This window comes from Haliotis rubra, unplaced genomic scaffold (assembly GCF_003918875.1).
Source record: "Haliotis rubra isolate DU_JTF1 unplaced genomic scaffold, ASM391887v1 Scf283, whole genome shotgun sequence".
Classification (NCBI taxonomy): Eukaryota; Metazoa; Mollusca; class Gastropoda; order Lepetellida; family Haliotidae; genus Haliotis; species Haliotis rubra.
Genome location: NW_025766925.1, coordinates 469791 through 497259, shown reverse-complemented (window position 1 = coordinate 497259; position 27469 = coordinate 469791). Strand labels below are relative to the sequence as shown.

Sequence of the window (27469 nt, the reverse complement as noted above, 5' to 3'; positions counted from 1 at the left end):
TCAAACCGAAAGGCCAAAGAGTTAGTGAGTGAGAGGTGGGGTCATGGCCGCTGTGAGCACTTCAAGGCGTGTCAAGTGATGCAGGTCTGACACATTTACTACTTTGGTGACACAATTACCTCAACACTGCTGACATAAAAAGAATGACAAGTCAGTTAGATCAGCACCACTACCACCCAGATCAGTCAGCAAACTATATTTGATTAGCATTCCCTTAGTCGCTTACTGTCAGTGAACCTTAAACATGGCACAAGTGGTAAAATATTACCTCAGTACTTCAAATACCCAATTCTACCCCCAAGTGCCTCCATAACGTATTCGGTAATCTCTTGGTAAACTACATCAAGGAAAGAAGCTGTTGCACTTTTATATTCCGGTGATGATTCAGCTTTGTTCTAATCTGCCGTGTTTGAACACACGAAATGGAAGGAACATATATCTAGTGATTGCGACTCAACAAGTCACTTATCTCCGTCAACTGTGTCAACAGACCCTCCACATACAGGCTGATCATCAACACTACCTTTAGTACTCTCGACTCCAGCAGGGAATTGCCCGGAAACCCTCTCACCTGGCAAAATGTCATTAAAATGATCTCAGCTCGGAGAACTAGTGCATTTAGATACTAGGTTTCTTAATACTTGTGACAGCCAATGTGGTTCTCGGTCCCGACAATCGTGCTGAGGAGTGCCAAGCAAACACACACATACCAACATATTGCCGGCTTGAAATAATTGCGCACAAGGTTAGTTGTGAAATTTATCTATTTATTTATTTATTTACAGGAATATTATCATTAGGGACAGAATTTGAATATCATTTTACATTAATATGTAATTCCTATAAGAACACAAGACACCTGTATCTGTCTTATGTGTATTGTTACATTGCGAGAATGTGTAATAGGATAATATAACATATGTTATGGAGACCTGTATGTGAATTTGTATGCCAGAGTTATGTAATTAGACACGTACATACTGGAACAATATGATGGCAGTTGTGGATGAATCCATATGCTATGTATGTACACACGTTTCTCTGTATTGGACAGTGGCCTTCTTACGAACTTTGCTAACTGGAAGACACCTGATATTCACACTAACATGATTATGATTTCAGTGATACATCGAAACGTATTTCTAGAATATGTTTTATATATTTTGATATACATGTTATATAACATTTGTATTTCTATGATTTAACCCGTGACCTTGACACACGAAATACATTTTGACGGAATACATTCCATTTCAAGATAACTTCATTTCATAAGATACATTTATCTGTCATTACACATATTTGGTGCAGGTGTGGACACACACAAAACATGCTTTTATAAGATTTAGAAGTCTTCAGAACAGGTTGTATGTAGTGCGACTGTCATGACATTACTTAACAATGTGAGGATTTATCTAACATCTTCATTCAAACGTGTCATTGAATTACAGTTTTATGTAATTACAATCTTTAATTTATGGCCATTATTTGTTCAGACAGAAAGTAACTATATATTCGCATATAGTGCTATATTTCCGACCACCATTATCTTTCTGTGGAGAACAGTTAATGTTTATATGGGAAGAACAAAGAACAGTTTTGGAAATTCAGACAGACTAAATTTTATTTCTTTTTAAATGTGCCACCTAAGAATGATAATTTGAAACGGTCCTCACCTGTGATAACATTGCTGATGCAGCGTTAAGCAATATTCACTCACTCACTAACCTATGATAACTAACAGCGACAAATGTTATGGAAATTCAGGTAGAAATTCTTATTCATATACATAAAGAAACAGGTCAGAAAGGCACGGAGCGCACTTGATACACATTTACTACTCCTTGCTTTTCGTCCAATCCCAATATTTCACCTCAGATCATTGAAGGTCCAGCTTTCTCCATTTGTCTTAAACAGTTGATGACAAATGGTTCCAAATTAAAAAAATTGTCTTTAACTTTTGAAGATAGTCAGAGATGAAACAACAATATGTAGCTATCATTACATTTTGTGACAAATGCCATATTGATCCAGGAATGAAACTGGTTGTCTCAAAACAAGTCCTCTGAGTTCAGTGATTCGACGTATGGTCTAATTTATAAGATTAAGTGGTATGTTTGTTGACCCCAGTGGGATCTATCTCTTTGTGTAAGACTGGAGTGCAGCACAAGAAACGGAATGGAAATATCTTCAGATTAAGAGTCAGTTGTAAAGTTGGGTGGGTGACGAAAGTTGTCAATGTAAACAATACATAATACGACATGCTGGTAGAAATGTGAAGCTACAAGCAGTGCAATTTACACCAACAGCCAACGAGTCCAAGTTCTGTAATACTTCCTTAAGAATCGTGTTCCTAAAAGAAAATATAACAGCTGTTGAATCCGGAATTGTATAATAAGGTAGTAGAAAACAATTCTTGTGCAAATCATGGCCTCTCAAAACTAACGTTCATACTGGAAACATTTACGTTAGAGCACATAGGTCATATTCAAACTCGCACACAGTTCACAAGAAAACTCCAAAGAAGGAAATGAAGCCAAAGTTCCAACAAACCAACCCAGTATTGCAGCCAACACCTACAATTCCGTCTCGGGGTAACGATTACGGCATTTGTAAAAGGCAGGCACAGTTAATATACAGCTCTGTCCATGCCTGAACCAAGGACCTGTAATTTCTATACAGATACCTGTCTTCGTGTACGCTAACATGGAATATATATATACCATAACTCTTGCCATTCCCCATATAACATGTCCGTCCCATGAAGTAGAAGCATGATGTTTGCTACACAGAGCCATGACCTATATAGCCACCTGTCCTTATTCTACAACAGATGTGTTTCCTACATCATAGCAACATGTCATATAGTAACATGCTCTTCCCATATAGTAACATGCACCTCCCATATAGTAACATGCACTTATTATATAGTAAATAGAGATTATTAACCGAGTGTGTTTCCGTATCATTAATATCATATATTAGGAATAAAAATTGTATTGTGCGAGCCTTTGGCGAGCATAATACATAATTTTTATTCCTAATATATGATATTAATTATACGGAAACAGACGAGGTTAATAATCTCTTTATCATATAATGTCATTCTTAAAATTACTCTAAAAATAGAAGCAAATCGTACGTAAATTTATATGAATAGAATCGAGCAGTCGCGTAAGAATACTCAGCGGTACACCAAGGTGAAGGTCGTTCATGAGGGCGGCATATAGTTGTGACTAGTCGCTAATACAGTGCAAACATAACTCATGCTTAAAATAAGTTCTTTCTGTCTAAAAAGAACAACAAAATCGAGCAGGGTTTTCCTGGCAGTGTTTCTATTTTCACTGCGGGTAATCACCTCATCAATATCAGTTTCTGATACCTTCAGAACGGATTCGTCGTCAGTATTGTGATCGATAGATCGAAATCCTTGGTTGGTACCTTTCTTAGACGACTGCCTTTCAGTCGTATCTCATAATCCGTACCTTCAATTTGAACGAAGTACTCCGTTTCATGTTTTCCAAAGTCAATTACTGCAGTAACGACTCCAGAACCTCGGTAATCAATTCTTACAGAATCACCAATTTTGAGAATGGGGGCAGCCATGTTTGTTTACAAATAATGTAAACTCTCGACGACGTCATCAATGAAATATTAAACGTTTTAGGATTCGCATGGCGTGTTTTGAGTTTTGTGAAAGTAGTTCGTGGATTCACCTAATTTGCATAGTTATCAGATTTGGATACCAAATTTATCAGATTGCTTTATTGCACCGATAACGCCCTCCGTTAGATGATAAAATCAACGTCCCATATAGTATCATGCACTTCCCATATAGTAACATGCACTTCCCATATAGTAACAGTCACTTCTTATATATTAAAATCCACTTCCCATATAGTAACATGCTCTTACCATAGAGAAACATGCACTTCCCAAATAGTAACATGCACTTCCCATATAGTAACAGTCACTTCTTATATATTAAAATCCACTTCCCATATAGTAACATGCACTTCTTATATAGTACAATCCACTTACCATAGAGTAACATGCACTTCCCATATAGTAACAGTCACTTCTTATATATTAGAATCCACTTCCCACATAGTAACATGCACTTCTTATATAGTAACATGTACTTCTTATATAGTAACATGCACTTCCCATATAGTAACAGTCACTTCTTATATAGTAAAATCCACTTCCCATACAGTAACATGCACTTCTTATATAGTAACATGCACTTACCATGGAGTAACATGCACTTCCCAAATAGTAACATACACTTCCCAAATAGTAACATACACTTCTTATATAGTAGCATGCACTTCCCATATAGTAACATGTTCTTCCCATATAGTAACATGCACTTCTTATATAGTAGCATGCACTTCCCACATAGTTACATGTTCTTCCCATATAGTAACATGCACTTCTTATATAGCAGCATGCACTTCCCATACAGTAACATGTTCTTCCCATATTGTAGCATGAACTTCCCATATAGTAACATACACTTCTTATATAGTAGCATGCACTTCCTATATAGTAAAATGTTCTTCTTATATAATAACATGAACTTCCCACATAGTAACATGCACTTCTTATATAGTAGCATGCACTTCCCATATAGTAACATGTTCTTCCCATATAGTAGCATGCACTTCCAATATTGTAACATGCACTTCTTATATAGTAGCATGCACTTCCTATATAGTAAAATGTTCTTCTTATATAATAACATGAACTTCCCACATAGTAACATGCACTTCCCATATAGTAACAGCCGCCATATAGCTGGAATATTGCTGAGTGCGTAAAACTAAACCCACTCACTCACTCCATATAGTAACAGGCACTTCCTATATAGTAACAGTCACTACCTATATAGTAACATGCACTTCCTATAGTAACAGTCACTACCTATATAGTAACATGCACTTCCTATATAGTAACAGTCACTTCCCATATAGTAACATGCACTTCCTATATAGTAACATGCACTTCCTATACAGTAACGGTTACTTCCTATATAGTAACAGTCACTTCCCATATAGTAACATGCACTTCCTATATAGTAACAGTCACATCCTATATAGTAACATGCACTTCCTATATAGTAACATGCACTTCCTATATAGTAACATGCACTTCCGATATAGTAACATGCACTTCTTATATAGTAACGGTCACTTTCTATATTAAAGCATTTAAGAAAGACGAAAGTGTCTGGAAAAAATAAATATGCTTGAGACTTTTGAAAAAAGACTTTTAAGTTTCTAAAAACATATATATTTCGGGCCATATCTTTAATATATATGATTACGGTTGGTCGACGTCTCACTAGACATCACACAGCCAATACAGTAAGGGAACTGAAGGCTTCATCACTCTGGGTTCCAAGGCTTTTGACTCCTAATCAGAAGCGCACAGTCTGGGATTTTATATGGAAGCTTCATGGTTTTTTCAGCAACAGCTGCAACACCATATATATTCATATTTTTCTTGTTTAGTAATCAACCTTTCTAACAAACATTGGATTTACACATTATTTCATTTTCGTTTTTAAACAAGCAAACCTATCATGACATAGGTTTCTCTCAAATAATGTGTTATAAAAGCTCGTGTAATTGAAAACGTATCCAACTACAGGATATGTCATTCGTATGTGTGAACTTGCAGAAGCTGTACATAAATGAACAACAGAACTAGCAAACAAACACTGCAGTGCATCTAGGTACCAGCACAACACAGCTACACGACTACTTGAGAATCGTATTGATTCCAGTAACATGCTTACAGTGGTAGAGATCTGATGTTAGTATATACGACTACTTGAGAATCGTATAGATTCCAGTACATGCTTACAGTGGTTACAGTGGTAGAAGAATCTGATGTTAGTATATAGAATCGATGTACTTGAGAATCGTATAGATTCCAGTTCATGCTTACAGTGGTAGAATCTGATGTTAGTATATACGACTACTTGAGAATCGTATAGATTCCAGTTCATGCTTACAGTGGTAGAATCTGATGTTAGTATATACGACTACTTGAGAATCGTATAGATTCCAGCACATGCTTACAGTGGTAGAATCTGATGTTAGTATATACGACTACTTGAGAATCGTATTGATTCCAGTTCATGGTTACAGTGGTAGAATCTGATGTTAGTATATACGACTACTTGAGAATCGTATAGATTCCAGCACATGCTTACAGTGGTAGAATCTGATGTTAGTATATACGACTACTTGAGAATCGTATAGATTCCAGTACATGCTTACAGTGGTAGAATCTGATGTTAGTATATACGACTACTTGAGAATCGTATAGATTCCAGTACATGCTTACAGTGGTAGAATCTGATGTTAGTATATACGACTACTTGAGAATCGTATAGATTCCAGTACATGCTTACAGTGGTAGAATCTGATGTTAGTATATACGACTACTTGAGAATCGTATAGATTCCAGTTCATGCTTACAGTGGTAGAATCTGATGTTAGTATATACGACTACTTGAGAATCGTATAGATTCCAGTTCATGGTTACAGTGGTAGAATCTGATGTTAGTATATACGACTACTTGAGAATCGTATAGATTCCAGTACATGCTTACAGTGGTAGAATCTGATGTTAGTATATACGACTACTTGAGAATCGTATAGATTCCAGTTCATGGTTACAGTGGTAGAATCTGATGTTAGTATATACGACTACTTGAGAACCGTATAGATTCCAGTACACGCCAGCAGTGGTAGAATCTGGCTGTGGTATATACGACGTACCCACGATTGTTACACATGGCATCTAACCACAAGGCCATCAATGCGAATTCCTGTAAGTCACATAAGAGGCGGGACGTGGTATCTCACATTACAAGGACTTAATGCACTACGTTACGACTATCATAAATAAGTGTACCCCTGCCACCGTAACACTTTGTGGAGTAGCTCACAAACATAGCCCTGTATCCGGGCTTAGTGTAACATAGCTCCTAAGACATAAAGATCCACCAAATGTTCTTGGCTACAAGCAGACAATGTGTTTTCTGTCTCCTGGCGTGGTACTCTGGTTTACGGCATGTTTATGGAAGGTAGAGGCCAGACCTTACCTTGTCATAAATAATGAAACAAATTAGGTCTATATCAGCTGACTTAAGAGGCAAATAGAATTTAATTGCTCTGTTCTGAGATGTCTTAGGTGTGAAGCAGTTCTGAGTGATATAGATAGAGATCATTTAGTAAATAATTCTCTATATAACAAGTTTTATGGATAACAACTTCTTTATTTTCGTGAGTGCGACGTTTCGATACAGATTCTTGTACCGTTGTCAAGCAAGAGTGATACATGAAGTGTAGGAGCTGCATATATATACTGTATATAACAATGAAACAACATAATAGACAAAGGAAACAACATAATTGCCATGATTGGCTAAGCAGTAAGCTGATGAAGCCAGTAAGTACATAAAGGATAGTGAGTGGAAGCCAGAGATGTAGTTACAATGAGATGTTTATACAATGGATGCGATGTTTATACAATAGACTGGGCTTGGTGGAGGAGTGGATCATAAGCAGATGGAATGAAGTATCCTTGGTCACGGTTGATGGTGGGCTTGTGGCGTTTGATGTGAATGGCTTCTGTGAGCTTGCGTTTAGTGAAGTCCGTTTGGTTGTTGGCGAGAATGGTGATGTCGGACCACTCTATTTGATGATTGGGGTTGGCTTTGATGTGGTCAGAGATAGCTGATTTGGTGTCGGAATTAGCAACAGAGGTGCGATGTTCTTTGACTCGGGTGTTGATGGGTCGGGATGTTTCACCTATGTAGCATTGTCCACAATCACAGTCTATTTTGTAAATAACACATTTCGGGTTGTTGTTGTTGACGGTGGGTTGTTTTCTTCCGTTGGCATGGAGGAGGTTGTTGAGGCTGGAGGACGCTGAGAAGGTAGTGTCTATTCCTGCCTGTTGTTTCAGGAGTCGGCTGATTTGGTGTGATGGTTTACCAATGTAGGGAATGGATATCTTGATGGGGGCTGATTCTGGTTTAGACCTTTTGGCAGGAGGTGAAAGCGTTGCTTCGATGGTTCTGTTGACTATTTCAGGTGGGTAGTGGTTGCGTTCCACAAAGACTTTCCTCAGGTGTTCAATTTCTTCCTGTAGGTTTGTTGAGCAGATGTTTTTGGCTCTTCTGGCTCTTCTGGTCAATGTAGAGATGACGCCGGTCTTGACTTTAGGTGGGTGGTTGGAGTTGTAGTGGATGTATTGATCCGTATGAGTTGGTTTTCTGTACACGGAGGTCTGGAGTTGGTTGCAGGAGGTGCGGGACACAAGGACATCAAGGAAAGGTAGTTGGTTGTTCTGCTCTGTTTCAATGGTGAATTTGATGCGGGGATGTTGGCTGTTGAGATGGGCGAGGAGCTGCTTTGGATCTTATAAAGAAGTTGTTATCCATAAAACTTGTTATATATTGTACGTCTCAACTTCTAAAATGCCACTCAAACAAGTTAAATAATTCTCATTATGATACTAAAATGGTAAGAGAGGGAGGTGTGTTGGGTGTGTTAGTTTAATCCATAGTTCATAAGTTGAAGTATGGGTATGCTGTAGGCTCTTATGACATTCTTACCCGTGAAGATCCGGGTTAGAATTTATCTTCAGTAACCCATGCTTGTCGTAAGAGGCGACTAACGGGAATGGGTGGTCAGGCTCGCTGACTTTGTTGACGCATGTTATTGTTTCCAAATTACGTAGATCGATGCTCATGTTGTTGATCACTGGATTGTCTGGTCCAGACTCGATTACTTACAGGACCGCTGCCATGTAGCTGTAATATTGCCGAGTGCGGCGTAAAACTGAACTCACTCACTCATTCTCTATTTTCTGACTGTTGTCGCACATGTATGTTTGAGAACAAGGGCACCCGTGCAGTAGTATCTATGCTGCAACATCGAATCCGATTGATATTCAAAATGAAAACATTAATTTTGTAGATTTCAACAATTAGGTTTCTTTATGCTTCTTTTGTATTTGATCCATGTGTTTATTTCCCAGATCAGTTCCATACATACTGCGTTCAAGAAAGTCGAACACTGTAAGAGGTGAAATCCACTGAATCAAGCATGCGGTCGTGTGTGCCCATCCTGGCAACGTTGGCGCTGTCAGCGTGCTACGTGTACGCCTCCCCACTGGTATGCGTCATCTTCTGTTCTCGTGGGGATGAATTCCCCTACGTGAGGACGCCGGACCACTGCGACTGTTCCAGTGTCAAGAGTGGAGACCTCATCAGATTTGATCGTTAGTACGAAGATTTTATTCTGTTTCCCCTATGTGTTTGAATGCATACACTTATGATGATAAGTAAAACTCGCTCTAAAAGGTGACAAAGAATTAAATCGATATGCGTGTATAATTTTTGTTATTTGTTTATTAATCATCTCGATTTAACACATTACATTTGTGATTACTGGTGATGATTTGTTATATCAGAACAAATTTCGTAGCGGTGATGGATAAATGTTTTGTCACGAGTTCGAACTGGCGGATAGAACCAACTTTTGTTCGGTCACCTGTTGTATATTTTAGTCGAGAAACGTATAACAAAGTGCGGTTATATCGAACTAGAATCAGACATCCCTCTTGAGTTCGTTTCAACTGTGGCTTGCTGCATATCCTGTCTAACATCGGTTGATCTTTAGCTTCTTTTGTGTAATATATAATATTCCAGAAAGGTTTGTCATACACTGATTTAAAGTTCTTAAAAGCTCCAAGTTGAATAGTAATTCTTTGTTTGAGTCAAAGTAAATGCCAAAAATAATCAGTCTGTTTGCAGAAACAAATTCTATAGAGCGTTGAAGACAAAACATTGTCTTGAGATAGATAGCTAAACAAATCAAATATACCGAAAGGCAAAACAGTTGTTAAAATCATACAGCTGGATCTTTGAAACAGTGATGATATTGAGTAACGACTATATGTAAAGGGTGAATAGCCGCGAAACCATTGTACGTCTTCGATTATTTTAATCCTGCATATATCGATATTTTGTAACCGATGTCCATCTTCTTGTACTCTTAACGTCCATGTCGCTTTATTCCCAGATATCCAGGAACGGGCAGTTCAAAACAATCACACCCACCACTCCCAGACGACACCCGCGCCATCTACCACGACAGACATCTGCGACTATCTGTGTTCCATCCAGCTGGGCGGAGACGCCTGCCACTGCAGTATCCCCGGACTACCAGGGAGGAAGTGACGTCAATATCAGAAAACATGATGTCTTCATGACGCCAATGAACGTCAGCAGGAGGATCATTGTACAAGTTGATAATCTCGGACGGTACCGACTGATAATTATAAAGTTGATGTTGAATGTGAATTTGTGTCTTAAAAGTGTGAGATTACAAAGGATGTAAATATGCTGATTAATTATCTCATGAACTGTTTTGCATTGTCATCGTTTGCTGTGTTTTTCCCACGTCCTCGCGTCGAGTATCTGTTCTTTGATCTGAGAACTAAAATAACTGCCGGTGCAGAATATGTATTCAATGAACCCACCTATCACCCCTCATCATCATTATCAATCTGTTTTGGGGCCGATAATTTGTATTTGAGAGTAGATCCATGTATGCAAATTACAAGAACAGGATATAAGGCATGATTTTATCTTCATTCAAAGACATTTCAGTTACTGTGCACTCCTACCTGAACGAACTGAGAAAGGTTTTTTAACATCTGCGTTGGTAAAGTAATCTAATACTGACATTATGTGATTCTGAGAACTTGGTTTTCATCTGTACTAAGTCGCTTTATGCAAAAACGTTTTCTTTTTCGTTTCGCACTAAATCTTCCATTTAATGTCGAGAGCGCTGTTGTCAGTGGGTCCAGATAAGGTCGACGATCAAGAATTTTAAAGGCATTTTTTGAAAATAAACTCAAGAAACCATGTCAAAATAGTGTAATTTATTCGTAAAGAGATAATTCAGTTTGTCTGTCTGTTCGCGGGATGATTTCATCTAAGACAGCACACTAGAGACTGGGGCATATTACTTGCTGCTTGGTCCAAGGGAAGGTGTGTTATCTTCCCTGTATTTCGGGAACAGCACTACAACAGTTTCGGGCAAGTGTCTGTTTTGAAAATATTTCATCCTAGATGCAGGAAATCGAAGACATAAAAATCTCAGGATTTTTCCCCAAATTGATTTATAACATATTCCATGTTGAAGTTTACTGCCTCAGAAGAATGTCGTATACCATAAATGTCATTTTTGTATTTTGGTTGTTAAACGCCTCACTCAGCAATATTTCAGCTACTTGACGGCGGTCTGTAAATAAACGAGTCTGGACCAGACAATCCAATGATTGACAACACGAGCATCAATCTGCGCATTTGGGATATAACGACATAGTCACACACTATAAATTGGTAGGAACATTGCAATTTGTGTTCAGAACGTGTTATGATAAGGACCCTTTGTTTGCATTATATCTTATTTCACTTTTGTAGGGATGTGTTTTTGTGTTTTGTCTTTTCGCGATGAACAAAATGATTTTTATGATACAACAGGTTTAACTGAATAGAATAAAATATTTGATTATTCCTATCAAACATTGAGTAGTATATTAGAAATTGTTTAATTTGATATTTCAAGTGCGCAATTACTTCGTCCTCTTTAACAAAGCCTTATTCGCACAAATAAACGAGAATTTACATATTTGCCTTGTTAAGCATGAAGAACTTGACAGTACCAATACCAACGTTACACCTGTGCTGTATACTATGTACAATATCCTCGGTGTTATACCACTTTAATCTGAGGACTAGGGCGTCAACACATAGATGCAATCTGTGACTGTTCAAGCTGGTTAAACACCCGGTGTCCCGACACAGGCGTCAAAACTGAAGATCGATTGTTCCCATGCTTACTGGTAAATCATTCAATGAGTACTGAAATAGCTATATATACATAAAGGCATATCGTGAATAACGGTAGTGTTTGCATCATGCACCAATAGATCAATAATCTTCACGCACTTCAAGCCTGTATCTTTTTGCGCACAAGTGGAACGCAGCAATGTCAAATGCGCATGTCTTTGGGATCACTGATTTGCATGACGTCAACTTCCGTCAGGTTTGAATGTTGAGTGGTTGTATAACCCTTCAGCCATCAGTTTATTAGCAAGAGGTTTCACAGAGGCGGAGGACTTTTTTAACTTCGCCCTTTTATTCTGGAACCATATCTTGATCTGTGTTTCGTTAAGGCTGAGTTGTTTTGCCAGAACGCGGCGTCGATCTTCCGAGAGGTAGTGGGTCTCGTTGAACTCATCACGGAGTCTGTCCAGTTGCTCTGTTGTGAACGCTGTCCGGGGCCTCTTCTCCTCAGTGCTCTTCTCTCTCTTCCTCATTTTGCGAATACGGGGACCTGTTGATATAAAATATATGCTGAAAAGGTTGAGGATCAAAACTTATACACTCTGATTTTGTTTACAAGTGTTTTTGGTTAGCAAAATAATTGCTGAATGAAAATGATTAATCCGGTCGGTACGGATCCTAGTATTTAATTGTTCGTTGTTCATCGCCACACTCAACAATAATATATATGTGGCTGTATAAATAGAGTGTGGACCAAATAATCAAGTGATTAACATCACAAGCATCGATCAATATCCCTGGGCCACGTTCCAATAAACGATCACAGATGTACGAATATCAGAGCTTCTATGTGTCATCGTACATATAGAAAAAGACTTATAGACGTTGTAGATCTGGCCCAAGGAAGAGCCCTGTATTGGCAAATGAAAACAAAATTAAAAAACAAAACAGAAAAAAACCCAATGCCACTCCTTAAATAGTTATTAATGACGAGCAGCATGATTCTCTTCTGGTAGTCGCTGCCATAATTAATCGTATATATTTTACAGTCAACAAGTAAAATAATTGAAATTGTCATCAGGGCATTTTACAACACGACTGCATATTACAGTATATTTTCAAAGTGAACTGAAAATATCATATTCATTTTATTATGCTAAGAAATTCTAAACATTTCTATGACTACCATCATCCAGTGACTAAAACTTATAGCTTTAAAGAAATCAGAAAGTACATGTATGGTTTTACATTTATGGCGTATAATGAATCCAGCAAGATGAATCTATTGAGATATTTTAGCCGTACTGAACATCTTAACAATTTTAGTCTGACTATAAAGATGATGGTTAAATCAGTTTGAAAAATGACTTAACTATTTATTCATTTTTAAATGTCCAAATTGAATCGTATTTCATAACCTGACTGTACGATATGGACATTTATCACCCTACCATAATGAATGCCATTGTTCAGGGTGCTACAAGTTATGTAGGAACTGTAGTTATGCACCAATAGCTACACGCTACATGTTGGAGGACATATCTCTCAGTCTGGCACATATCCTATATTTCAACAGAAGCGGGGGGAATGTTGCTATTGACAGAACAGATAGTCCATATGACAGGCTGAGAATAAAGAGGCACATACTCTTAATTAACATGGTAAATAACATAGCTTGACTTTAACTCTCAATTAAAACACTGACATAGTCAACAGACGCTGCGTCAGTTTCTGGGCGTTAATTTCATTCCAGTGAATTCGCTTGTCGCTTTGTCGAAACGCTTGTCAACAACTCAATCTAAGCGACATATTTGTCCATGTCACAAGCGACAACATATGCTGTAAATCATTCTGATTGGCTCTCGGCGTGACCCCCTGCAATACATCATGCCCGTTAGTGAGAAACTGAATGTTTGCAAGTTATTGTTTGTTGTGACGCGATTATTCTTTATGAGAGTATTTTTTTACGGTTGATATTTTTTGAATTCTTGGTTTTGACAGTTGTTCACGAGAAAGGCACTGGTAGGTGAAATATACGCAGTTCCAGAGAGACGGTCTAGTGCACTCTAGTGCACTCACATCGACATTCAATCCAGTTTCAAACGAACACATCGCATCTTTATCGTAAGGATGCCTTAATTAGTCACAGGCAATAGACACTACGCACTGACAAAGGCAAAGTCTATTGACACGGAATATTGTATTATGTTTGATGTTCTTTCCATTGACCTTTGAGTCATTTGATGAAGAAAAAAATTGTACCACAAAGGCTGTTAATAGGAAATTATGCTCAAGACAATTTTGCAGTCTCAGAAAAGAAGTTTTGTATTACTCATTGTATGTATACATTAAATTGACATATAGTTCCCGAAATACAGTCGAAAATTGGGATACGTGAATTCATTCTGTAAAAGAACGCTCAATTATTATATAACCCTCAAGTCATATAATTTTCATATCTGAAAAGGAGATTAGTGCTAGCAATTAAATTTAACGTCACATCGGCAGTATTTCAGCCATGTTGTGCCAGGGATGAGAATAGATTCATGGTGAATGTTTATATAATGGTAGAACAGAACACCTAGTAACATCACGGATGTTCAGCGATCCATTCATATAATGTTCAACAAACCTAGACGAGGACAAGTCTCTAAGGTAATAATTAATAGCTTCAATTATAATTTCTAAAAAATAAATAATATATAAATAACAGGCTGGCGTCCTTATATATCTAGACTTGCTTCTTTTAAGGACAGAATTACTATACATTCATGGGCTTAGCATTCAGTACAGCCTTGGATCAAGGCTATAATAAACCCAACGGAATCTGTTTCAGTAGATGCTTAAGACTGGCTAATCATAGAATATATGCTCTGAGGTCCGTAAGAGAGAACAGATGTACATCAACATAGCAGAACAATGCTATTCTTATCACATCTAGGCAGTGACTCAGTCTCACAGAGTACCCGTCATGAAATATTTAGGATTTTTTATGTCGATATATTTGTATTTGTGGAGGTAATTATTCTCAAATCAAGAATCCCTGCCCCACCTAACAAAAGAATATCAAAGGATGAACCCCTAATAAGACAGCCTACCATCACTGGATATGGGCACAAGGTCATTGAACACTTTATCTAACTATACCGATTAAAGCTGTCGACAGCCGACAGCTTAACATAGAGCGGCCTTGATGACCAGTGCATCTTAAATTAACCCTGTATACATTTATAGACAATTCTTGCAATGTTTGGACCGAAAAGAATGTGAATGTATCCCAAAGGAAATATTCCACTACATCCTTCTACACAAAGCATCAACACGGGCATATGTCTGCAGGTGTGTTTGGCCACGTTTAATTGGACATATACAAACATGCTTTCTATTTTGATATGACAACTGCATGTGGCTTTAACAGACAACTAAATGACCATGTTAATAGCTTGTGACAGGGGATCCCCAGCCCGACGAGAGATCTCTATAGAAATTAATAGGACGAAAATAACCGCTGATAGTTGAGATAGACAAGCACCGATAGAGATACAAGCTATAATTCAGTCCTAACGTTCACTTTTCTGTATGTGAAAGCGAAGGTGACGGGTTTATGAAGGACTAGGTGTTAGAACATGACTACCGCTGAGGAGATGATTACTCAGTTAAACTCGCGGTGTGCGGGTTTCTAGAATTCACTCCACGCCTCTGTTCGTCTTTTCAGAAGAGGAAAAACTCCTCTCCAACTGTGATTCCTCAGCTTTTCGTCTAATTTCACCCCGAGACTAGCGAGCTCCGAAATTAAATGTCTTCTTACCAGGCGGGCATTTCAACACGCCTGACAGAGTACTTCCTGTCGAGGTATACGACTTGATAGATAGGCAAGGGAGGAACTGCTTGCTTGTTTTTCTTGTTTCTAAAACTGTTTTGTGATTGGAAGGAAATTTAGACAACGGTATGTTTACACAAATAAAGAAAGTCATTTGTTCTATGTTCATTTACCTAAGAAGGTTTCGCGTTGATGTAGATGTTACAGTAAAGTTGAGAGATAGAGTGAAAATAGTTTGTAGCACTTGATAATTTATAACATGGCGCTTTTTCTTAATCATTCTGCAGCTGATGATACCTTTGTCCTTTACCATTTCTGTTTGAGGTAGTCAAAGGCAATACGCAGATAACTGACAGCATTATAATTATCATAATAGCCACACTGTTAATTGTTATCACCACCACCACCACCACCACCACCATCATCATCATCATCATCATCATCATCATCACATCATCATCATACTATCATTTTTAAGGTTATTTATGAAGTGTCTATAGTGTCATATACCTTTAATATAAATCATGATTCATGTGAATCATAATATGAACGTGTATATATAAACATGCGGGATAAACACCAAAATAGAGATTCCTATAGTCAAAAATACAGAATGAAATTCACAACACATGGTTGTATATATTCAATTCAATGTATATATACCAGTCGAAGAAGTCAAGGACCACCCAATTGACTATACTGCAGCTATAACTATAGTTGAGAGAATCGGGTTGACCGCAGCTGTTGTTTAAGGAAGAATGACAATTATGTTGATGCCTTTGTGTGGTATAGATTCCAAGCTTTCATTCTTGAAACACAAGTCTTCACATTAGAGTATTAAACAACTTTTCAAGTATGTTATAAGAATTAGCCGTCTGTGAAGAAAATATGCCTAAATAAAACCATGTGTATTTGATCAAACTGCACAATCCATAAAACAAAATCCCATTAAACCCGATAAAACAGCGAATGTCGATTATCAATACGATCATTATGTCTCAAGTCAAAAGATCGTCTTATTCAAAATCATATTCAGGAATAACAATTCAAGTCGACTTCGCATTTATATATCACACTTATATCACTCGCAATCGGAATTAGTGTTAGGAGAATGGTTTGAAGCCAGTCGTGCCTTATCTGTGTGATCAGGGCAAGACACGCTGACATATGTGAGCGAGACAACGTGACAAATAGGCTGTTGTGCTCACACAGTTGTTCTCGCTTCTCAATCTACTGCTTCGGGATCACTTCATTGATCAATGTACAGGAGTAACATGTTTATTTTCTATGTAATTAGCCATGGATTTCCACCACAGATACCATCATCTGGGACTCGAAGATTACACCAAAATGCATTGAGTTTCAGTGGTACCCCAATGTTGGAACAACTGCGGCGTGAAATAATATATTCAAGATTATCCCAGTAATCAGTCCCACCCATTCAGCTTAGGACTTTGGGTTTTACCAAAACAATAAGTTGTTCGCTTCATATCCTGGGTGTGCTAAGGGGCAGAATTAAACTGATCGACACTTGTTAAGAGAAATGATTGTGTTTCGAAGCAGCAGTTGAAAATATATTTTATTGACACGATGCAAAAAAAAAAAGTCTTACCGTCGACTGGTTTCCTTACAACTTATGTTGGTGACTATACACTACCTAAACAACAAATAATGAGAGCGGGCAACAGCGAATGGACACATTACGTACACTTTATGTAATGAGAGCTGTTACTAGGCACCGGACAAGTTCCTTCCAATGTATGCAATGGGCTGTTATTAGAGACTGCCTTCCATCTTATGTAGTGCGGGCAGTCACTAGCGACCTGACAAGTTCCATACAATGTAAATGAGAACAGTCACTAGCGACTGGACTAGTTCCATACAATGTAAATGAGAGCACTGAATATGGTTTTACGCCGCGTTTTGCAATATTCCAGCAATATCACGGCGGGGGACACCAGAAATGGGCTTGACACATTGTACCCATTTGGGGAATCGAACCCGGGCCTTTGGTGTGACGAGCCAACGCTTTAACCATTTCGCTACCCCACCGCCGCTGTCACTAGCGACTGGACAAGTTCCCTACAATGTAAATGAGAGCAGTTACAAGCGACTTAGACTTATGCTTAGTCTCTGAATATATAATTTTGATGGTAACAAACAAGCCCATTTAAATTGAAAAGGAGCCCTAGGGAGACCAGAGATTCTAGACTTGCTTATTTAGGGCTTGGCAGTAGGGAAAAGGGAAAATAATGTGGTTCAGGGACTGTGAGACAGACTACAAGCGACTGGACAAGTTCCCTACAAAGTAAATGAGAGCAGTCACTAGCGACTGGACAAACTCCCTACAATATAAATGAGAGCAGTCACTAGCGACTGGACAAGTTCCCTACATTGTAAATGAGAGCAGTCACTAGCGACTAGACAAGTTCCCTTCAATTGTAAATGAGAGCAGTCACTAGCGACTGGACACACTCCCTACAATGTAAATGAGAGCAGTCACTAGCGACTGGACAAGTTCCCTACATTGTAAATGAGAGCAGTCACTAGCGACTGGACAAGTTCCCTACATTGTAAATGAGAGCAGTCACTAGCGACTGGACAAGTTCCCTTCAATGTAAATGAGAGCAGTCACTAGCGACTGGACAAGTTCCCTACAATTGTAAATGAGAGCAGTCACTAGCGACTGGACAAGTTCCCTTCAATGTAAATGAGAGCAGTCACTAGCGACTAGACAAGTTCCCTACATTGTAAATGAGAGCAGTCACTAGCGACTGGACAAGTTCCCTACATTGTAAATGAGAGCAGTCACTAGCGACTGGACAAGTTCCCTTCAATGTAAATGAGAGCAGTCACTAGCGACTGGACAAGTTCCCTACATTGTAAATGAGAGCAGTCACTAGCGACTGGACAAGTTCCCTTCAATGTAAATGAGAGCAGTCACTAGCGACTGGACAAGTTCCCTTCAATGTAAATGAGAGCAGTCACTAGCGACTGGACAAGTTCCCTACATTGTAAATGAGAGCAGTCACTAGCGACTGGACAAGTTCCCTACATTGTAAATGAGAGCAGTCACTAGCGACTGGACAAGTTCCCTTCAATGTAAATGAGAGCAGTCACTAGCGACTGGACAAGTTCCCTACATTGTAAATGAGAGCAGTCACTAGCGACTGGACAAGTTCCCTACATTGTAAATGAGAGCAGTCACTAGCGACTGGACAAGTTCCCTACAATGTAAATGAGAGCAGTCACTCCTAGACAAGTTCCCTTCAATTGTAAATGAGAGCAGTCACTAGCGACTGGACAAGTTCCCTACATTGTAAATGAGAGCAGTCACTAGCGACTGGACAAGTTCCCTACATTGTAAATGAGTTCACTAGCGATAGACAAGTTCCCCTACATTGTAAATGAGAGCAGTCACTAGCGACTGGACAAGTTCCCTACATTGTAAATGAGAGCAGTCACTAGCGACTGGACAAGTTCCCTTCAATTAGTAAATGAGAGCAGTCACTAGCGACTGGACAAGTTCCCTACATTGTAAATGAGAGCAGTCACTAGCGACGACAAGTTCCTACATTGTAAATGAGAGCAGTCACTAGCGACTGGACAAGTCCCCTTCAATGTAAATGAGAGCAGTCACTAGCGACTAGACAAGTTCCCTTCAATTGTAAATGAGAGCAGTCACTAGCGACTGGACAAGTTCCCCACAATGTAAATGAGAGCAGTCACTAGCGACTGGACAAACTCCCTACAATGTAAATGAGAGCAGTCACTAGCGACTGGACAAACTCCCTACATTGTAAATGAGAGCAGTCACTAGCGACTGGACAAGTTCCCTACATTGTAAATGAGAGCAGTCACTAGCGACTGGACAAGTTCCCTACATTGTAAATGAGAGCAGTCACTAGCGACTAGACAAGTTCCCTTCAATGTAAATGAGAGCAGTCACTAGCAACTGGACAAGTTCCCTACATCTTTATCTCATATGAATTGTTTGGTCCGACAGAAAAGTACTACAATGATTTAGACTTTTGAACAGTTAAATGTGAAGATGAGCTTATGCTTCTGTGAGAACCCTGGCAAGCGGGGTCAATATTGTGTTGTAAGGTTATCTTGGCACCGAGCGAACATGGCGGCGTAATTTTCATATGATACTCCTGCAACTGTCGACATGCGTGGCACATAATTGAAATAATTTGAAGTTAAATGACCCTATGTTGATACAGAGGCGCAGCAAATTGACTTCAGCAAGAAAATCAGTTGTACAAGTGTCATCCTGGGCTGGAAGTGGCAGAGAAATAATTTGCCTATTAACTGATGCACGCTTCAGTGGAAGGTGTGCCTTGAGAAAACAGTTCATGCATGTGTAATTGCAAGCCTCTGATACCTCCACTACAATTGGACGCTGGCTATGGTGGTGGGTGCGTGGTGGGATAATATCATGCTATATAACATACAAATTCAACACACGCCTTCAGGGGCGAGATTGCCCCACCCCAGCATGGCAGTGGTAGTATCAGTGTCTCCAGCATACGGCGATCGGGTTGTTTTATACGTGTGTCTGGTGTATGATGTATGCGGACTTGAACTTACCAAGGCATTGAGCTCGCACCTTGATCAAACAATCAAACTGCATTCATAAATCTATCTTAACTGTAACTGTAACTCTGTACTGTAATGCGTCATATCATTGCTATTTTTTTATTTTCAAAACCACTTTCATAACAGACAGTGACATTATTGTAAAACGTCCTGTTCATTTCAGGATACACGTTTTAGGGTCAGGGGAATTTAACCGTGTTTATTGTTTTATTGTTGTTTATACAGTACCTAATCAAACAGGCAGTGATACTGTTGTAAAGGACCAAGTACAGTTTGGATAACTATACAAAACCTATTTATTTTAAAGAGTTTATTATTCTAAAAACGTACGATGACGGGTGGTAATAATGTTGTAAAGCCTCAGATTCGATTGGGTGAGCTAAATTAATCTCAGCGAAGGTTGAATGTATAGAAGCATATAGTTTGTGATGTATAACACTAAATGATATGATATAAGCATCCTGTCCCTATTCTTTGACGATACAGGCGAGTCAGTGGGGAGGGTGGGAAAGAGGTGGGGTGGGGACGGCGGGGATGAGCCGCAGGTGTAGCAGTTTGGTCCGCTCTCTACCCACGTTACAGCAATATATCAGATATTCAAGATTTATCCCTGTAGTCACTCTGTACATTACTGGTGTACACTGTGTCAGCCCCGTGTAAATTAATAGTCCCAAACCGCCTGTTAACATAATTACACGTTTCTCAATTGTCGGCATATTTCTTTATTGAAGGCTTTTTGTTTGTCGGTATAACTGAACGGATCTCATTTCAAAGGCGATTGTCGTATAGGTAAACAAGACAAGTACAGTGTCTTTATACACAACCAATTTCAGCTCGAATGCTTCATAAAAATGTTCGCCATTAAGCCATCATTGTGCGAATGTGGGAATCGTACATTGTACACCGTATCAATATGACTGAATTACCACACAGTCCCGTGTTAAACAGCATTACACCCTATGGGAATATAGACACAGCAACCGGCCGATGTGGTCTGACTATTTGTCATATACTGTCACATAGATGTTAGACGGCGTTACAAACATACAATGAATGGGACCCTCTCCTAGTCTGTCGTACAGACCCTGAAGCAAATATATCCAAGAAAGCCCACGCAAGTCTAGAAAATGTGGCAAGTCTAGATTTCCTCAGCTTCAGGAAATGAAGAAAGTCTCAGGACGCCTTTTCATTATATTATATTTTTTTTACTATGAACTTTTTCCAGTAAAATATGTTCATTTCAGAGACTAGTTGTTAGTCTAACCCTCTCCTTACCGACATTCATATATCAAAGTCTAGTCATCACGTTCTGATATTCTTTTGAAAAATATAGATACAATATTAACTTGGTTCCCGTCAACAATACGAGCATGGAAAAGGTCTCTTCGATATGTCAGGATTCGTGATCGTAGGTTGGAATCCTTGTTCATCCTGATTACATGAATATCTTTGGTTTGGGCAGCACTGAGCCCGTGCTCCTTTGTTCATAAGACCGGTAAATGCTTAAGATCTGTGTAACTGCGGTTTTAGGTATCATTTATTGTTTAACTCCGCACTCCGCAATATTCATCTATATAGCTGCGGTCTGTAAATAATCGAGACTGGACCAGACAATCCAGTGATTTACATCATGAGTATTGATCTACGCAACTGGGATACGATGTATCAATCAAGCCAACGCGTCTACCACCCAAGTCTCATACGACAGCATGTGTTGCTGAACACCACTTCTAACCCGGATCTACGCGGTATATAACTGAGCTAATATAACAGAAATAACTTTCAAATACTGTATCTGTTATTCAAATTTGTATCTGACAGGATGTGCTGTCGACTTTGAATACCTGTCATCCCCACTAAAAGACGCGTTGTTCAATTGTAACACGTTATTTTAGACACAACCAATGATGGCATGACTATATCGTAAACACAAAGTTTCCTGATAACCCATGTTTCTCTTCTTAAATATCTTATCGCTCATATAAACGCTTTTGTGGAGATACATTATCGCTTTCTTCGATATAGACTACCGGGCCAAAGAAAGTACATTCTTGAAAACTGGATTTGACAAAAATTTAAAAACGCAATGAAACCTGTGCTAGGCTGAAAAAGTCGCCGAGACACTGTAAACGTAAGGTCCAGTGTCGCCAATGATACCTGTATCAAATACATCATATTTTAACATGAATGTATACTATCTTTCGCCAGGTAGTTTATAATAAATACATTGTATGAAGTTTATCATAACTATCAGCGGTGCGACTGTCCCGGTATTGAGAGGGCGTTACACATCACTGCTACCTCAACTGGAGAGATAAAGCATTGTGTCCTACACCAGCAACTTGGAGACGTGGGGTGGCTCACACACGCACTGTATCTAAAATGTCTGTATTTCAGTGCATTCTCCTTAAAAGATCGTACGTTTTACTTGAAACCAAAGTTGATATGAATCTTTCCTGGTGTGCATGGTGAAGGTGATGGAGTGTGCATCCCGGAGATGAACCCGCGATATGCAGATATATCGTTAAGTTTTAAAAAACCATGTCGATTTATAACAAGTATGACTTTGTAATTATATCGCATCTGTTAGCATTACGTCCTAGACAATGTGTTACTGGTGACAATGATGGATTAAGTTAATACCTTTCTCACCACTGATGATATAAAACCCTTCTGTATCTTTGAAATGGGTAATGTTACCTCGTTTAACATATGCAAATACGTCTCTGAGATATGATGTTATATGTCGAAGCATCCATCTATGCCCATGCTAATGTAGCAGATAATGCGAACGCTTGATTCAAATTGGTTTAATGCGAATGTTTGGGTAATTAAATTATTTTATTGAAACAACCTATATGTATTTTACGTGACATACTTTCCAAATAATCTAAGGAGGTCCAAAATTGCTGATAAATTAATTTAAATTTGTTCAATATAATGCTCCATGCCCACATTACAGTGTAAAAAGACACCATAGTACACTGTTCGATGCCATGCAATATAATGCTTTTTGTCCACATTACAGTGTGAAAAGACACCATAGTGTAATGTTCGATGCAATATAATATAATGCTCCTTGCCCACATTACAGTGTTAGAAGATAACATAGTGCACTGTATGATGCAATATAATACAATGCTCCTTGCCCACATTACAGTATAACAATATATGATAGTGTACATTTTGATGCAATATAATATAATACCCCTTGCCCACATTACAGTGTAAAAGATACAATAGTGCACCGTTTGATGCAATATAATATAATGCCCATTGCCCACATTACAGTGTAAAAGATACATGTTTGATGCAATATGATATAATGCACTTGACCACATTACATGTAAAAATATATGATAGTGTACATTTTGATGCAATATAATAATACCCCTTGCCAACATTACATTACAGTGTATCAATATATGATAGTGTACATTTTGATGCAATATAATATAATAATGCCCCTTGACCACATTACAGTGTAAAATATATGATAGTGTACATTTTGATGCAATATAATATAATACCCCTTGACCACATTACAGTGTAAAAATATATGATAGTGTACATTTTGATGCAATATAATATAATACCCCTTGACCACATTACAGTGTAATGATGCAATATAAAACATAAGATATATGATAGTGTACAGTGTACATATTAATGCTCCTGATGCAATATAGTGTACATATGCAATATAATGCTCCTTGCCCACATTACAGTGTAAAAATATATGATAGTGTACATTTAATGATGCAATATATGATAGTGTACATTTTGATATATAATATAATGCTCCTTGACCACATTACAGTAAAATATATGATAAAATGCATACCATAGTGTACATTTTGATGCAATATAATATAATACCCCTTGACCACATTACAGTGCAAAAATATACCAAAAGATATGTGACTACATTTAATGTAATCGGTACATTAAATGATAAACATATAACATCCTCAATCTTTAAGTAAGGGCGTAGCTAAGATGACATTGAAAAAAACGAAAGCCCTGTTTACTGTGGTCAAAGTATTTCTCTTTGTTAATTTACGGAATACGTTTTTGTTATATGTTGTCTACATACTTAAAGTATTGAGTGACTAAATGATTACGTAAATGATGACTGTATATATAATTACATGAGTCTATCACGGAGTCAGTGATGAGATCAGGTGTTCAAGAATAACATCAGTAAACTTCCACCTTCCTGATGTAATATCAACGCCAGCTGACGTCCACCAGTACGTTTACTGAGTTCAAACTGTGACTTCAGTGAAGTTCAGCAATGTAATAAAGAGGGAGGTACAGGGCCCAGTACGGGTATATTTTGCTGACCTATCGTTATATTCTATATAGAAATGTCTCTTCAGTTAACAGAAGGATATTCACAGGGTTTGCGTTGAGTGACAGATTTTTGATGCTATCACGATCTGTTTTTATCTTCGTTACAAAATCTCTCGTCAAACTCCCCTCTCTCAAAACTGACACATACATGTATCCAGAGCCGCTGACGACGATGTTGATCGAACCATTCTCCATGTCCACATACCATCAAAACGTTATTCAATTTACATATTTGTTTTCCATGTGTATGTATAAAAGTATACTTACATTAAGAGTTAAATAGGAAAGTAGTGTAATAAGAAAAAAAACCTATTACTAAGATGATAACATTTTAACAAAGCAATTGGGAAAAACAACTACCAAACTCACAATATACTGAATATTTGTAAAGATACTTTGTGTTAAGCATTCCTTTTAACACATATCTCAACAGGGAGCCTATACAAATATATTTATACTCCTGGACGTGAATATGCTTTGATGCTGCATATGTCAAGACAGGACTCCCTATGTAGAGTGGAGTTATCCGAAATAGTTTATACACTGATCAATGTTGTCAGCATCATTGTAGTCACGACAAGGAATATTATGGGTAACAACGTCTTTATCATATATACACAACGTCTCAGAGCTTCTTGCTCTTTCATCACCTGATGTAGATACAATAGAACAGCTGTTATTCATAATATTACTTGTCATCTCACATCCAACTGTTAAATGCCTATAAAGACTCTGCGAGATGTAGTACATACATATAACTGACAAAACCTTTTCCATAATCATAAGAGATCTCTGTTAAAAGCTGAGTCAGCTGTAGGAGTCGGACTACATTCTGAACACGTGAATAACAATCAAATAGTTATGACACGAGATGTTTCCCGGGATGTCGGCGTATGTTTTAACGTATGTCATTTTAAATGAAAGTAACTTTAATATGCATATTTTTAGGAAAAATACCTTTGCTTTGAATGCTATCTCTATGGATAAAAGACATAGTTGCTTGCCTATTGGGATCAAGGAAATTCATCATGCATTTAGAGAGACTTTGATCATCTCACAAGACATGCCATGTTACGAGTACATGCATTTAGATAAGTTCAAGAGAGAAAAGAAGCAGGAGGGGGAGATGGAGAGATTGATTGTGAAAACAGGAATTCAACCCATGGAATGTGCGAAGAATGAAATATAGATGTTGTTTGACGTGGTGAATTCCAGGTCTTTTGTAAGAAATTGTGTAAAAACGTATCTCATTACTGACTCACAATCACATTATGCTGGAGTGCAGATATACTGCACAACAATGCATTGAAAGGGAATGTTTACATATTTGGAATACAATTAATAGCAAGATGAAAACAGTTTTGGTCTAGAATTCGATACCAATATTAATTAAAATAGATAAACTCAGAAACATTTTTTAACAATCATACAAAAACTCAGGGTGTGATTCCGCCTCATGACTTCCATCCCGATACGTATGATCATTGTTTTAACCTTCTCATTATTAGATCTTGAATGAGTTTGTTCCTTTGATTTATGAAATATTAGCAATTTGTTAAACGTTTATTTTCTAATAAAATTTAAAAATCTAAATTGTTTAAATATTTGGTATCAGTGATGATAATGTTGCTTCAGCTATTTAATAGTAACCCTCTGAAAATATATATATTAAAGTGAGTCAAGTGATAGTGTTACATATTTAATACTTGATTAAGTCTTTAATAGCTTTTTTCAAATGTGTTTATCATACAAATGCCCCTACGGAAAGAATATTTTACATTTATCAATTTTCAGGTTATATTTATGTTTCTAATCCAGTTGCTTATATCCAAATGCATGACATGTCGCTGGCACAACCATGGTATGTGTGTTATATATACTTGATTTACCTTATATAGATTACTGTAATGACCAAAAGATTAACGACCAATTTGGCAACCCGCCCCAACACTAGATCATGAATACGGAACTGTTTGGCCTACCTGCGGACGGTCTGTCGGAGTACCGGGTACAGTATACCCATGCAGGCCATAGGTTCACCTTCCCTTCCCCCACGTCCTGAGGGTGCGGCTCGGACCCCTGGCTACGTGGGTGATCAGGTGAGGATGAAGGGGACCCATCCTGATGACCTTCTGGAGATACCGGGTGGGAGTTACCCGTTCCGAAGTCAGGTCTGAGAATGTCTTCCACAAAGAAACGCGTGTGTTTCATTGCTCGCCCGTCAGTGTTTACCATCAAATGTTTCTCGTGTGAGTGTATGTTCAACTGAAATGAATGTTTTTGTGCAACCATAGTTTGAAGGGCAAGCGTCAGGCCTCCATGCTGCATCTGCCCGCGTGATGGAAGTGATGCTATCATCACCTCTAATATGCTTGTCAACCTTACAACAGTTGCGCTCCAAAATGGGCGGAGCGTCTGTCAATCATTCCTTCTGCAACCAATCAAACAACAGAATTCCTCTCCAACCGTTCCCGTCTCGCGGCTTCCGTCAATTGATGCTTGGCAAAAGGAGAACTTCATTAGTTGAAATAATTTCCTTCGACGGGTCACTTGAAATTGAATATGTGAAGTGTTAGTTGGGTACTTTGATGGTTGTGTTTGGCTACAAAGCATCTTCTCCCCTCAGCATCCTCCCCCAGGGTATAAACAAGGTAAACATCTCTCAACCCGCCGACAATAACTACCATTCACAACACACGGGCAAACACTATATAGATTACTTTGTAGTCTTTTGTTAAATGGTAGTCATTAAACGCTAAAGAGACATTTTGTTAAAATATGTTAGATGACAGAAGAAGCATAGCGGA

The 27469-nt window shown here is 38.3% G+C and overlaps 2 protein-coding genes across 4 annotated transcripts; one reads left to right on the top strand and one right to left on the bottom strand.

The window, feature by feature from the left end:
- Positions 1-522: 522 nt before the first annotated feature.
- Positions 523-10457, top strand: LOC124281370. Of its 3 annotated transcripts, none has more exons than XM_046717408.1 (3): positions 523-745; positions 9069-9306; positions 10110-10457. In XM_046717408.1, exons 2-3 carry the CDS (start codon positions 9132-9134, stop codon positions 10265-10267), a joined length of 333 nt encoding a protein of 110 aa, XP_046573364.1. In that variant the 5' UTR covers positions 523-745; positions 9069-9131; the 3' UTR covers positions 10268-10457. The 3 variants fall into 3 exon arrangements, with proteins under 3 accessions (XP_046573364.1, XP_046573362.1, XP_046573363.1); XM_046717406.1 differs by having other exon boundaries at positions 525-745; positions 9064-9306; XM_046717407.1 differs by lacking the exon at positions 523-745 and adding an exon at positions 1322-1364 and having other exon boundaries at positions 9064-9306.
- Positions 10458-11630: 1173 nt separating this feature from the next.
- Positions 11631-27006, bottom strand: LOC124281369 (homeobox protein engrailed-1-B-like). Its single transcript, XM_046717405.1, has 2 exons — positions 26645-27006; positions 11631-12434 (listed from the first exon to the last, which is right to left on the bottom strand). Exons 1-2 carry the CDS (start codon positions 26988-26990, stop codon positions 12130-12132), a joined length of 651 nt encoding a protein of 216 aa, XP_046573361.1. The 5' UTR covers positions 26991-27006; the 3' UTR covers positions 11631-12129.
- Positions 27007-27469: the final 463 nt, after the last annotated feature.

Coding starts and splice junctions, on each gene's coding strand:
- LOC124281369 (XM_046717405.1), bottom strand. CDS start 26,990: ATGCAGCATGGAGGCCTGACGCTTGCCCTTCAAACTATGGTTGCACAA. Junction 12,435..26,644: donor CTCCGACAGACCGTCCGCAG/GTAGGCCAAACA, acceptor TTATATCAACAG/GTCCCCGTATTCGCAAAATG.
- LOC124281370 (XM_046717408.1), top strand. CDS start 9,132: ATGCGGTCGTGTGTGCCCATCCTGGCAACGTTGGCGCTGTCAGCGTGC. Junction 9,307..10,109: donor AGACCTCATCAGATTTGATC/GTTAGTACGAAG, acceptor CTTTATTCCCAG/ATATCCAGGAACGGGCAGTT.